The 15459-nt window shown below is 42.6% G+C and overlaps 1 protein-coding gene across 1 annotated transcript; it reads right to left on the bottom strand.

Annotated features, from left to right (window-relative positions):
- Positions 1-4209: 4209 nt before the first annotated feature.
- On the bottom strand, positions 4210-14923 carry chpfa (chondroitin polymerizing factor a). Its single transcript, XM_076263579.1, has 4 exons — positions 14470-14923; positions 12751-13315; positions 8719-8901; positions 4210-8435 (listed from the first exon to the last, which is right to left on the bottom strand). The coding sequence occupies exons 1-4, from the start codon at positions 14748-14750 to the stop codon at positions 7173-7175; spliced, it is 2292 nt and encodes a 763-aa protein (XP_076119694.1). The 5' UTR covers positions 14751-14923; the 3' UTR covers positions 4210-7172.
- Positions 14924-15459: the final 536 nt, after the last annotated feature.

Below are 15459 nucleotides of genomic sequence, written 5' to 3'. Positions count from 1 at the left end.
TTGCAGTTCCGACCCTGATGACAACAAAAAACGGTTAGGTCCGACGCTGCACTCGGGCACATATACAATAGACCCTTGAGTCTCCGTTCCACCTTCCTTGCTGTCATCAGTGAAAGCTACAGCCAAAGCCGAACCCCCAAACCCGTGCGTGTGAACTGGGCAGGCGCAGACTGGACACCACAGAGTGATCCTGCTGGAGACTCATGCCTCTCTTTTTTTCTCCTTCTGGCCTGGAAGTCAATTTTCTATTCCTGATTCTTTTGGAACATGTTCATCACGTGAAGGCAAGACAACGACTGCATGTCATCTAGATCCCGTTTCTACTCCGACCGGTAGCCTGTTCCAGCCAACATGTCATGTCTGACTGTGAACGATTGGTCCATCCTCATGGAGTTCTCATGCCGTGCATTACCTCATAGCCTAACACAGGCCATGGTTTTAAATTATTGATTTGAATGATTTCTCATTTGTATAAAGAATGAACAAGGCCACTGTGGAACACAACCCCATTGCCTGCTTCCAATAAAGTTTTAGAAGCAGGAGAGGCCGTTCTGCAGACGCAACTGCAGCTCTGTCTCAAAATAGAGCTAGGTGTTTATCCAGCCTAGATATATATGTAAATGTTCTATCTCAATTTCTTTGAATGGTTTGAATCCATTCACAACATTTGAACTATAATAAACGTCTCTATACGTTTTGTAAAGTTATTTATATAGAGAGATATGGCAAGAGATTTATTTCATCGAAAGTGTGATCTGCCTCCTATAAATGTCTTGTGAATTTTAACCCCCCCCCCCCCCCCCCACTGTCTTTGATCTGGGGAATTGTACAATAACAGTTGTATCATTAATAATTTATGATTACCATCAGCATCTTATCACAGCGATTTCACACACGCACACACACCTTGACTCCATGACAGCGAGCAGTTTGAACAGGACAGCCATGGCAGCAGTATAGAGACATCAGAGAGGAAAAGTGTCTGCTACTCACAGCCTAGCTGGCTCTCACAGTATGAAGCCAAAGACTAGCTCTCAGTGTGAGAAGGTAGACCTGTATAGAGTCCATACATGGCCTTCAAAGCTTGAATGAATTAAGTATAAGAACATACAATTATCATCAGGGCCAAACGAGGAAGAGTAAGTCACGGTCAGGTGAAGACCGCAGTCCCCACTGGTGTATTATTATTCTAAAAAGATCTTTTTGTCTCTCAGGTACAGACTTGTTTTCCTGCTGCCAGGAATAACCTGAGCATCCTCAAATGGGTCTTCAAAGACCCAAATGCTTTTCTTTTTGCAAAGGCTATACATGTTTGTCACTGTGGAATGGGTTTTCTGCTGGAGAGAAGATGGGGGAAAAAAACACTGAAGTGGCTCCCGCTGATATCCATAGCGTGATAAGACATGCTACACTTTGAGTCTAATAACCAGCATAAAACAAATTTAGCTGTAGGGCAGAGGAAATGTATTACCATGAGAGACATGTTATTGTGTGTTATGGAAGAAGATATGTACGAAGAGTGGATATATCCTGCATTTTTTTTCCTAATGTGCAAAAGCAGGAATGACCTGTGAGGTTGAAATCAGAGGTGCATAACTGACCAACATTATTTTGTCAGTCGGTTGTTTTGTCAGTTTTGATTATTATGAAAGGGGGAGAGGGCAGAGGAAGGTGGGGGACATACAACAGACACAGGAGAGAGGGGGGGACATTAGAGGGAGAGAATCAACACTTATCATTCCACTCTTTGGGAAGTTTAGCCTTGAGCAGAACTGGAGTGAGACTCCTCCAGCTACTTGTGTTCTCAGCTGCAGTCCATAATTCTTTACTGCTGCCAATTAAAAGCCCACTCATGGAGATAATACACTTGAATACACTTTGATGACAATCCACTGTGGTTCTCAATGACCTCTGTTATTTGATTGGGTTCTTAAAGGATTACATTCCTGCGGCACTCCAATCATCAATACACGCCTACATATAGTGTGTGTGTGTGTGTGTGTGTGTGTGTTTTGAGTTACCAGTGTTGCTATGTTGCTTTTTAGCCCTTTGAGCTCCATGTTCTATGTACCACGTCAGAGGCACATAAAACACATTATACCTCCATGGCAACCAATCAGAGGCAAGGCATGGTTTTTTAATATTCATAAAAATGTATCGCAATGACATTTTCAAAGGTTCCCAATCACAGCCTTGATGGCATCCTGTACTGCCGCTGCATAATAACATCCTCCACTGTCATAAATAACACGCCGTGCACCAATAAAGATGTGTGTGGGGGGTGTGCTGAGGCAGATGAAAGGCTGGTCCACAGGCACGCTCCTGACAACCCCGGATGTCCAAAGAGTGCTTTTAATGAACACAAGTTACTTTATATGGGCACTCCGTCTTCTGGTTTCGTAAGCAAGCAGAAATGGAGGTGGACAGAATAAAATATTACCTGGACTTCTGGACCAGGCGTTTTGTCTGCTATGTATGTTTTTTTTGTTTTGTTGTTGGCCATAAATCTAGGAGAGTAAATAATACAAACTGGCATTGTTTTGTCCCGTATCTTGGAAATGCAGACAGCATTAAATAACTCTTAGTTTTGACCCATCAAATCTAACACCTGAAGGAATACTTTTAAACAGTCTCAAGGAAAGAAAATCTAGTTTGTGGGGTTCAAATTGGAATTCTTGCAGACAGTTATTTTTGAAGCCTCTTGATATGCAGGTCCCTGTGCAGATTGTAAATTCATGCAGTTCCAGCTCTCTGTTATGTCCTTCAGTGTATTGCTTATTTATCTCAATTTCTGAACTGAATGTTTCATGTATAACGGCAAGAGGGGTCATTAAGTGCGATGCCAATGCAGCATGCGGCGTTACCGGACTGTCAAGCTTTTGAAAATGAAAAAGAATCTGAGTAATTACATCATACGGTTGTATGACACAAAAGGTAATGGACCTTTCATCCAATTAACAGGGAGCGCTGAATACAGTTTGTATAGAAGTCTGCTGTTGTGACCGTGCTTTCTGTTAGAACACATTTTATAAATGTAACGATGGTATACAACAGTATAAAAATATTAAACTTTAGATTGATAAATTGATGGCCTTTTATGCTCTATTATGTCCTCTCATGTTGTGTTTACTTGTTGAGCTCAAACGATCCATTCCATGGGGCTTTCACAAAAAACGCTTGAGATGAAGAGATTTTTCAAAGATGCTCCTGTTGACACCCCATCTGTGTGTGTAGGTAGCAAGAGAGTGTTGTGCATGGGTGAGAGATCTTCTGAGCTCCAAAGGGTGGGTGTTTTGTCAGCTCTCTCACACTGTCATCAATTGTGAGCCTTCAGATGATTGTGTGAATATAAGGAATAAAAATGGGACACGTATCATGTAAAGGTCACAAGAGACAAGCCCACCACTTGAGTGTGGTTTTGAACTACAACGTGAACTTTGGGTACTAGTGGCAAATAGACTAAATGCATGAGATAAAAATACAAATTCCGTCAGTGCAGAACTGATGGAATGTGTGGAACTCATGTGGGAAAGTTTTCTAAATCTGCATGTAGAGTGGAGAATGTAATTATATACAATTGTCCCCCATGTTGCCCAGTACTTATGTGGTTTCACTGCTTGCCTGATGACCAAAAGTGGCATGTATGCCCAACTGGTCTTAAATACAAACACTATATATAGGTTTCAGACTAATGTAACAGTATCTTTTTTTGCAATACCTTGAAGGAAAGAAAAGAAAATACCAAACCCTACTCACGATTAAAATAAGAATCTAAATAACATCAACTTAGTTAGATGACAGAAAACAAAAAACAAGCACAGAATGATGTTGAAATTCCTTTCTAAGCAGCTTCTTTTTGATTGTGTTCCTTTTTTTATCCCCCTCCTAGGAAGTCAAGCAGTATAAACGAGGCTCTTACAGTCCTGTCAGTGCGAGACTGGATCTGTGTTATTCTGCTGACACCTAAAGGCAGAGTGTGGCTCTGTTGACAGAGAGCTGCTCAGAGGCCGTCACGCTACGCTGTCACACCAGAGACGAGCTAAGAAGACTCAGTGCTCATCACTATGGGAGAGGGGCTTGCGATTTGATTGATACAAAATGTAGGACGTGTGATGTTTATTTGATTATACTTCAAATACGAATTCACAGTTCCTGATGGTATACAGATACAGTGCATTTCTGCATACATCAAGCCATGATCAAAATATGTTTGTTTTGTTTTTTTGCAGGGTGTGTTTATTTGGGAAATATAAATGCATTTCATATTATTCACACATAATGTTCACAGATGCCTTTTGTCTTGTGCCAGAATAGATTGGTTTAACACAAAACTGAATCTATTCTACAGTACAGGTATAAACAAAGCAAACCGATTCTGACAACAAAGAATCACAGAAAAAAAAAAAAAAAATAGATATACACATTGAGTATACATACATGTGTAAGACAAAACACCAAAACCATAGTTCCTTATACTCTTATAGAATCTCATTTCAAGCCGAACAATGATCACTGACACCAAACCCTCAACTATTTCTCCTATAAAGACAGAGAAGTGACTGAGGAATTTAGTGTGCGTCTAAATGAAACGTAGAAGTAAACAATGTATCAGTGGGGAAAAAACTATTCTTTCTTTCTCCAAGACCAGCAGATACACAGTACATTACAAGGCCTCACTCAGTCCCCAATAATAATAATAAAAAAAAATACCCCTGCTCCCCAAAGTGAACCATCAAAACATACAGTATTGCACAAATCTCATTTAACCACTTTACCCTTGTAATGGTTACAACACAAAGACAAAAAAATGTTGATCAATATTTGTGAGCAGTGTGTGGGGAATGACCAATGCGGATCATTTTGTCATGTTTGTAAAATGACTAATGTGAAATCCGCAACTGATTTCGATGGACAACACATGCCCATCAGTGCAGCAAAAGAGACAGTGTGCAGTGCTTTGTACCCATCAGTGGGGAAGTGTTATGAATGTACACATACAGTAATTTCCTGTGTATTAGCCGCATTGTGTATAAGCCGCAGAACAGTGTTTTATGCAAGTTAAGAGAAACAAAATCATATTAATACCATATTAACTGCCCCTGTGTATTAACCTCATAGCTGAAGAAATTTTGCAAAATCAATGTATAAGCCACGGCTAATACTTGGGAAATTACAGTATGTATACACTTCATGCAAGAACTGCTAAACCTCTAGGCTGAATCATGATAGGTATCTGGATCTTGTTTGTAAAAGCTCTTTGCAAACTATAGGTGACGTCTACTGCTGAATGCCATAATGCTTGCCAAGGATATCAGTAACTCTAAAGGTTAACATAAGACATGGGTTAGAAACCCAACAGGTAATGACCCATTAATGGTAGGTCAAAACAATCGTCCATCTGTAGTGTGTCATAAGTGCACTCAAGACAAAATCTTAGAGTTATATCTTGCTGTCTTGAGGAATATCTGGATCTGTAATAGAATTCCATCCCTATATATTACTTGCAAGTGGTGATATTGCATATGTACTGTATACAAAATTGAATTTCATGACCATTAACTGGTTCTAAATGCTTTTTACAAATGTTATCACACCAAGTATTCAGAATTATGGAAGTATACATTTGCACTATTGTTTTACCAATCATGTGTCTGCTTTGGCACTGAATTCGTTGTTAAAAGAACTTGAGCGCTTCACAGATACGTAAATTAGTCTTCAAAAACATGACATTATATTAATATCAGACGGCTGTTTGACGCCAGGAATATTATGTTCATTGCCCACCTTTCATGTTTCAGCTTGTGTAGAAGGTAAGGCACATACATATTAATAAACAAGAAGGGGTTTATAATGTCATCAAGGGCCAATACGAAATATTATGTTGAAGAAGAATGGATGTTTGAATTTGTGAATTATACAGTATGAAGACCACCTAATGGGAAGCATTATAACATGGCACACCATACTTATAGAAACTTGTGGTTAAAATTGGTGAATACATATTTAAGACACCTTTAGTGTTCTGTTTTCCAATGACAAGACTGAAGGATTATGATCCCTCTCTCAGATGTAGAATTATGTATTAGAAAAACACCTCCAGGAATATCCTAATGAAAAGAACTCGCAAGACATTTATGTGCAAAAGAAGAAAGCTTCAGTAACTTACAACCCCACCATAAAATTCTTAGTGCAAGATTTCAACCAGTGAAGCACTCAATGTATGTTATCTTCCAGAGATTCATTTGACAAAACAGTGCAGTGACAACAATGGCAGCTTTCTCACCATTGGCACTCTTTGGCAGATGCTGTCCAATCTGCTCAGCATAACTGATTTTACACTGTACCTTCTTAGCTCACAAGGCACTGTCCGGTGTGCACTATTCCCTAACAATTAATTAGTAGATAAAGAATTTTGACCATTTTAGTTAAAACACTATTCAAGTTTCCTTACACTTGCAAAAACATGAAAGGCCATCTTCTGAGGCTGGAAACATTACATTAATTGCTCAATAACACCTGGCATTATCTTAATATTGTCAAATGAAAATGGATTATTAGATAGATAACTGTGATGCCTTTGATTCTTTTCCACGTACTGTACATGAGAACATGGTGGAAAACCAACAGCCTGCTTTCATGTTACAGACATTTGGACGTACAATTCACACGCAACTTCTGCCATGTTTCCATCCTCAAATTTGGGCCCATGTTTGTGACCTTTATGTAGCAATGAGTTTTAAATAATTTAAATAAAAAAATCATCAATTTGATTTTTTAAAACCAACACCACGGAGACAAAATGTGGATATCGAAGTTAAAGCATGTACAAATGTCCATGACAGTCACGTTCAAAGTACTTTGGTAGTGAACATTTAAGCAGTGCCTGCTGATTCATTCTGAGTAACTATACCCTGTTTGTGTAATGTCCTTAAAAGTGGAAGCTAAGTGGAGAAGTGGAGTAATGTCCAATATCAGAACAATGAAAACCTAACCACAGAGCTTCCTTGTCAAAGTTTTAAAAAGATACCAGCAGCAGTAAGTCCTAGCTGCTCATTTGGTTTGCTGTGAATAGAAATTAATGACAAAGTGTAAGCAGACTCCTTGAGGAACGTGCAGCCACAGTTTGTTAAAAAAGGGTGTAAACCACTCCAGGCGAGTTTTATAGGGGCAACCTAAGTGCTGTTCCCTTGTTCCTGCTCAAACAGGACCATAGCCAGCTGGGGCCGTGTGCCCAACCCCTCCAGGTTGCTCTGGATGCAGCGGTGGTAGATGTCCTCACTGAGGTGTGGGTTGCATGTCTGGTGCACGTGCTTCTGGTGCAGTGCCGGCTCAATGGCGCGGAACACGTGCAGGCTCGAGTACTTGACGAACATCTCGTAGATGTCCAGGGTCTCCAGGAGGTCCTCGTTCTCCTGCAGGTCGGCGGCCATGTGAGTCCGCGTGGCCATGTAGTCGGAGTTGTAGAAGCAGGCCTCGGCGAAAGCGTTGCGGTCGAAGTGGCCCGCGTCTCTGACGAGGTCGATGGTGACCGGCCGCTCCTGCCCATGGTAGGCGATGTCGGGGTTGAAGTCCTGGAAGTGGATGGGGAAGAAGACCTGCCAGTTGCTGATGGAGTTCATGCGGCAGCGGTTGAGAAACTCTGTGTTGACCACAGTGTTGACCGTGGCGGTGAAGAACAACGTGCCGACCGGATGCTTCTTGGAGATGACGTCCATGAATTTGATTTGGGACGGATTGTCTGTTTTGACGCTGATCCAGGGAACTTTGAGCCCCGGGAACTTTCGCTCGTACTTGGTGATCTGTGCCTTCGCGTTAGCAAAGATGTCATTCTGGTGCACGTGCTGCGCCTGGAACAAGTCGTAGATGAAGAGCACGGTCAGCCCCACGTTCTCTTTCTTTTGCAAGGCGTTCGAGGCGTACTCTTCCAGGAACGGTTTCACTTGATCCGTGTCGTCCTTCGCCAGAGGCAAGATGATGTAGACCTTGGTGGCCTCGGTGACGTACGGCATGGGAATGATCTCGAGGTTGCTCAGGGGCCGGACCAGCTGGACACGCTTGGTGATAGAGCGGCTGCGGCCCTTCTGAGTGACCACCTCCATCTGCAGGTCCAACATGTACTCCATGCCCCGGGTGGGGTCGAAGCGCCGGTAGCCATTGATGAGCTTCTGCTTCTTCAGGTGGAGCACTGGCTTGTACTTCTTGTTCAGCTCCCCCATGGCAATGTCGATAACATCGGCCACATCCATCTTGTCGATGCCCTGGAGCTCACACTTTGGCGAACCGTCCAGACACAAGTAGATGCTGTCCTCTGTGAAGTACTCCCACTTCAAGACCTCAAAGCGGGTCTTTGGTTCAAAGGGTGGATTGACCCCGATAGGCCACATGCCACTTCGGTTACCTTCAAAAGCTATGGCGCTGAAGTTCTTTATTTCTGCCTAGAGGGAGAGAGAGAGGGAGAGAGGCAGGGTCATTTAGGGCCAATGATGGTCCAATTACAGCAATTTAAATCTATTGAGTGTGATGTGATGAAAGCCTGGGGAAGAAAATCAATACATCACCCTCTCGCATGCGGCCTGAAAACCGCTTCATTAGCCTGAGATTACAATGATTTTCCAATGTGTTTCAAAAATTCAGGATGTATTAACTGCAATACATTGTACGGTATTATCCTCTAAATATTTAAAAGACCATGTTGCTTTCAGCTAAGAAAGTTCTGACCTGCAGCTTTTCAATCTCCTGGTAGGATTTCTGCAGCTCAATCTCGGTAAAGTACTTGTGTAGTCTGTACATCTGCTCTGGGTCAGAGACTGGATGGACTGTGAGGATGGTCTTGAACTGGTCACTCTGCTCTTTGCTCAGGTCAGAGTTTTTGCCCATTTCAAAGCGGTCATAGTGCAGACCCTGCAGGAATGAAGAGAAGGGAAAAAAGCATTCCACTTATGCATGCATGCCTTTCCAGTATTGTTAATTTTCCCACCTTACTGCTGCTTTAACTTAAAGGTATGATCGGACAGATACAATAATGCAATTACTATAATATGCTGTTTTGTTGTTAATGTACTGTACATAATTGTATATATATAATAGATGAATCGAGGCACTGCAGTGTTACTAAGATAATTTAATAACTTACTATTAAAGCCAACAACAAAAGCATAGATGGTTGTTGAGGTCATTGAAAATGAATTCAAGAAACAAGAACATTATTCTGCATATTGTCCAGTCACAGGCCCTATTAACCTCTGGTGATTTGTATCACTTTTCACTCCTTAATAAGCATTCAGTAGAAGTCAGAGCCTTGTTTCATGGAGTCTGTAAAGTTATGAAATAAAGAGCACTAAGAGGCTGGACTTTCATAAGCCAGTGCAGGGTACATTCATCAAACAGCCCTGACCTCACGATCTCTCAGGAAATGACTGCCTCAGTGCAGAGTAATTTTGGGGGGATGATGGAACCTATTCCACACGGATTCAAAAGTCGAACATAGACCAAGTCTGCGATTCTCTGTGATTACCAGCAGAAATATTGTCTTTTCGCCCTCCTTTACTTTTAAAATACGATCAACCTCAGTGGAAAGGCAGTTAAGGTGACCTATCATTATATGAACAAGGCTATTTTAATGCATATCATTTTAACTGAATATACCTATTACAGAATATCTGTAAGAATTGAAAGTAGTTGTTGAAAGCCCTTCCCATATGCTTGTACTGGGTGCGGGTGCCTGTCACCATCATTAATTTACCAGTCTGCTGCTCCAGAAACCAGAGGGATGAAAAGCCTCTGAGTGCGACTGAGATGGGCACTTGGGGAGATCCCAAGTGAAAACCGGAGAGGTCACACTGTGCATTAACATCGCTTTCCCAGAGTCTGAACTCCCCAGTTATCGCTTCAATACTGTCGCCTCCTTGGGCCTGGCAGCTTTGGACGTTTTTTCTCTCTCTCTCTCTCTCTCTCCTCCATTTGCTTCAGTGCGCGACTGACAGCAGTGCTGTGGCAGACACTGCGTGTCCACCTGTTTGTGAGTACATTGGGTGGGGTGGGGTGGGGTGGGGGGTGGGGGCCACCAGAGTGTCTCCTGCTGGCTGTCATGTGTCACTGCTTGTTCGTTGTTGAACCAGGTCAGCGCTTGCAAAGTGCAAAGTACCGCTGCTGCCCTTTGGTGGTCAAACACCTTCTGTGTGCTGAAACAGGCCAAAGGCATTCGGCTGCAGAGTCACTGTCATTTCCACTTAACGTCAGGTGTGTGTCAGGGATTTTGCAGGATATTTTTAGACAAAATAAATAGTGGTGAAATCGCTCATCTCTGATGTCTACTCCCATAACATTTTATGGCGTACCAAATCACACCTCTGGCACCCCAGCTGATAAGTCAGATGCTAACATGTGGACTTACTATTCAGGCCCACATGAATGAGCACCTCTGGAGGAGAAGCACTTATCTGATAAGAACATGGAGGAGAGTGTGGGGAAATGCACTAGATTACCAGCAGCCTGATATAATGCCTTATTTCTTCTTCCCAAGGCAGTCCGATGTTTCAGAGGGACGCCCATGCGTTTAATCTGATACATCAAAGGGACACAGTCCCTTAATTGAGGTCTCCCTGCTGTCTCGGCGGGAGATTGATTGCCAAGACTGAGATCATCCACAACAACAGGTGACTTATGATGCGGTCCGCCCACAGCCCAAGTCTGCCCACAGCCTATACGTTGCCAGCAAGGATAAACCCAAAACGAGGGAGGGAAAAATGTTTCAGGGTCAGTTGCTATATGCTAATATGCTAATGTCTGTGTATATACTGGGCAGTAATGTTTGCATCTTGGGCGACTCCATGTTAAAAATGATCACTGTAATTATAGGCTAGTGAAATGTTTGGCAAAATTACAGCATATGATGGACATTCAAATGAACAGTTACGGTATATGTGCCCAAAAAAGCCATGGAAATCATGAGGTTAAGAGCATGGCTAAAACGGTACGTGCCTTTTACAATCACAAAACATCCATAAATACCATTTTATTTTGTTTTGGTACTTTTTTTAACAGACATGATCCAGGAAGGAAGGGCCAACTATTGTGTATAGTCTGATCGTCTTTGATTAAAGAGAATACTGGTGGGCCTTCTTTAGGGAATGGCTAATGAGGTCACATTATGTAAAGAGAGGAAATCTCTCACTCGTCACCTTGAAACACAATAGTTTGGCCTGGGTGGAGCCAGCACCTGAATAGAACAGTTTTAGAGATGAATTAAAAAGGGGTGAATCCAATCTAATCCAGACTATTAAAGGACACAAAAGACAGGGGAAACTGTGTGCCAGGGAGCCGGGACGGCCTTGCCCCATAAAATGCCTTTTTACAACTACTACAACGACTGGAGAGCCTTTGTGCCGTGAGCACTATCTCTGCCAGGCCCGAGTCACGTCACCGCCGGCTGCCGAGAACATTCCCATTTATTGGAGGAGCTTTTAAAAGCCAGACGGATCGCTGTTTGACCGCAGAAAAGGCAATTTCACCTTAAAGGATCTGGTGTGAATGCAACAGAAGATGGAGATAGAAAAGTCATTCAAATACATCTTCAGTGGCAGCTACTTCCAATTACTCCCTATGAGTGACATAAAGTATATATTTTAAGCTGCGATTCGGCATCTATAAAATGTAAATTTCTGCCTCTCTCTCTCTCTCTCGCTCTCCCTCACTCTATCCTTAACTCGCTGAATCAGCAGAGCTCACAACCACAACCCTGCTGACCTTGGCGAAGAGAAACAGGGGGAAGTCTTTATATGGCGGCCAACAGCTCCTGAGCAAGACGGGCCCGCCGTGGCCCACCTCAAACCACGGGAGCAAATCACGCCGACTGGGAGAAAAAACCGCCACGGGGCCGTCTCAGGTAAAAAACGCGCCATGAAAAGTTCACTTCATCTTCTTTAGTCGGGGTCAGGCAGCATTTGCTTAACACGTTTTCTTTCTCCCCGCCAGGGAGGCAAGTGGCAACACATTTGACGCCTTCCGGGAGCCCTGTCTCGGGCTTTGGCACGTACGACATGGAGGTGGCAGAGTGGGTGAGACAGAGGTGCCGGAAGCAGCCCATGTGACAGGTTACCACATGGGGGCCTTTCTAAAGACCAAGGCATGATGAAATGCCTGTCACCGGGGAGGCAATCCTTTCTTTCTTTCTTTCTCTCTGCACAGATGGATGAACAATGCTGAAATGCAGATCAATCAAGTACAATCCCAAAAAGGGGATTTGGAATTGACACTGAAATGTTGATGAGCCAGTCCCACTGACAGGTCACAGAGGAGTTATGTGATTTTTGTATCTGCCTCATATGGGCGTTGTTTAAACTGGTCTGCCCGCTTTTCACAGTGTCCATAGTCCTGAGCACTAAGCTCACAACAAACAACAAGACTTTCAGAAACGTTAAAGGGGAGCGGCATGTGGTTGGTGTGTGTCACATTTCAGTGTGGTAAGGTTACAGTGTAAACTCTGAAAGATTAAGTTACAGATCTGAAGGAATCAGCACCATGGCAAAGGTTATGTTACACAATGTCCCAAGTTGAGATGTTGCATTGAGTGGTCCTTGATGTCAAAAAATAGGAATGCTGACAGACCTACAGTAATACCACATCCTGTTAGTAGCCTTCCGAAAATCATACATAAATCATACGTAAATACATTGATTAAATTTCCAATCATGTGACTATTTTATTATGTAATGTTAAGAACCTGCCAAAAACCGAAAGTTGTCTTCTCACCTCGTACTCATCCACGCAGTTGATGTTGGTGTTATCGATGATACACCTCCCCAGCCACTCATCAGGCCGGGTTGTGAGGATGCCGTCCCTACAGTTCTCCAAGAAGCCCTGGAGTCGAAGCAGCAGGGGCCGGGAGATCAGGTAGCCAAAGCCCCCATAACAGTACCTGCCCTGCATCTCGCCGCCAATGAACTCCTCGGGACTGCCCATGTAGAGCATGAGGTTCATGCTCAGGTGAGGGACCAGGGCCTTGATGCGGTCCACCTGGGTGTACGTGTCGTCTTGCGCCAAGTAGAACCAGTTGTATTCGTCGATGTAATGCTCCAGGATGTAGTTGATGGTCTGGTACATGTTCCAGACGGGGCGCTCGTCACCGTGGGTGACCACCTGCATGCCATGGGGCGTCTTGTGGCTGTTCATGCCGGTGAAGAACACCACCGAGCCCAGGTGGTGGCTGATGGTGCGGTTGACGGACACCCCCAGGGTGTTTATGGTGTTCTTGGACGTAAGAACGCCCACAAAGAGGTTATCTCGGATGCCAAGCTCTGTGCTGGCATATCTGGACCTGAGGGTAGGATCACACCTTCATCAGTTTATTATTGTCCAATCAACAAGTAGGATGGGTACAGTCAGTGCAAAATGTGTATAACTTTTAACCATGGGAAACCATGGACAACATGACCAAATATTTGACTTTGAAAGATATACAGCCAATACTTCTCATACCAACTGTACTGTACTTGACATTCCTAACCATACAAGTGTTGACAAGGACTTTCACGTCATTTCGTAGGAAATATTGTGAAATGTCTTAGTGGTGGGTGTGTTAAGACAGACATTCAAAAAATGTCTCTTCGGGTGGAAACGACATTGACTTCTTGGGACTAAAGCTACTGTTATTGTTTAGATGATGATGTATAACACCAATTTACGTCTGTCCAGACACACCAGTATCCAGTGCCAGTTGATTACAATGGCATTAGGCCTACTGCAAATGCTTACATATCTGGTTTGGGGTTGAACTAAATGATTGAGGATTCAGGATAAAAAGCAAACAATCAAACTGAGCTCTATAACCACAATGCCTGTTTATGCTAGTAATACTCAGATATTTAGCCTAGCTATTTGGTCTACATAGTAAAATGATCAAACTTGCTTATAAAGTTATAGATATTTTCTTACTTTTTCTCACATTTTTTTTATAGGAAACGAGTTTATTATAATGGATTCACTGTAAAACAGTAATAACTCACTACAAATGTAGGCTGCTGGCACCAAAAGAAGTAGGCCTACAGGCAATTGTAATAATTGGGGCATGAAAATGAACGTAAAGCCAACTGGCAATTCTATTGTGGTGCTTTTGATAAGAGAATTGCCAATTAAGTGTGAGGGTCGGGATAGTAAGCTAGGGAGTTTGGCTTTACACAGCATTACACATAATGTAGCCTAATGACGTCGATATGATTGTGAAAAGACAATGAAACAAATAGCCTATAAAATAACAAAAAAGCGAGAAATTAAACACTCAAAAGATTCACACATTTGCATCGGGTAGGCTAGGCTAGGCTCCAGTTTGTTTGACCATCAACTCGAACTTTAGGAAACAGCGACAAAGTTCCGAGTCCAACAACACATGGACGTCATATCGCTCGGTAGCTTAATCCGTGAACGACAGTTGCCTTGTAGCCTACGAGATGAAATAACATTAAAACAGTCTACCTGAAAGGCCTTTTAGCTTCTCCTTGTTGTTGGATAGGTTTGTAAAGTATAATTCGTGGCTGAACGTCTTCGTCATCATCCTCCAGTAGGAATGAACTGGGTTTCCTAGTCGCTTTCAGATCTTCCTTAGAAGAAATTTCTTCAATATGTCCTTTCCAAGACGGGTCACAAATGTCATGAACCCAAGACACGCTTAACAAACTCAACGTAAATCCCAAAGAGATACCGACAACAATTGGCCCAATCGGCTTTAAATAGCCTACAATCTTGGCGATCCTCATTGTAGCCTAGTCTACAGTAGGCTAGGCTAAGCACCAGTGTCACCGTCAACTGGAAGTCTTCCAAAGGATTCTACACATCTATACAGGTGTCGAAATCTGGTATATTAGAATAAGAGAGTATTTATTTCCTTGAGCAACATCGTGTTCAGCTCCCTCCTCTCAAAATTAATGTAGAATTCTTACGTGTCACTGCTTCTTGGCTCCTCCTCCAAGAGAACCAAACGTCAGAGAGGCACCCTTGAGACCAAGTAATCTAATCAATGTAGGCTACTTACAAGAGTGAACACAACTCAACTGTTGCACGTAGTGTTTATGCCTTTTAATATATTTTGCATGCTTATACCTGACAGTTGGCTCAGGCTGTCATCACCTGAAGTAAGTTAATTCACTACAGGGCGATCTAGGATTTAAAAAGTTAATACACTTTTATTATATGAGGACCAAAAGCTATAGGTCTATGCCAAAATGTGTATTTCCATAGGCCTACTCCTAACCCCATAGCAATAGGCTAATATATGGAGATATAATAGCCTATTGATCTAATAGTGCAATAAACATGATTTGATGATCCATGCAGTACAATAGGCTATGCTGTTTAATTACACACTTAAAAAATACAAAATAGAAAGAAAAAGAAAGACAGCAGTAGCCGATAGTAATTGTCCACTACACCCACCCCAAGTTATTTGGGTAATTGTAATCAACAAAA

This window comes from Alosa pseudoharengus, unplaced genomic scaffold (assembly GCF_046254945.1).
Source record: "Alosa pseudoharengus isolate Yale_2024_CS ecotype anadromous, Long Island Sound unplaced genomic scaffold, YU_APseudo_1.1 YU_APseudo_1.1_scf_3, whole genome shotgun sequence".
NCBI lineage: Eukaryota > Metazoa > Chordata > Actinopteri > Clupeiformes > Clupeidae > Alosa > Alosa pseudoharengus.
This window is presented reverse-complemented; position numbering and strand designations above follow the sequence as displayed.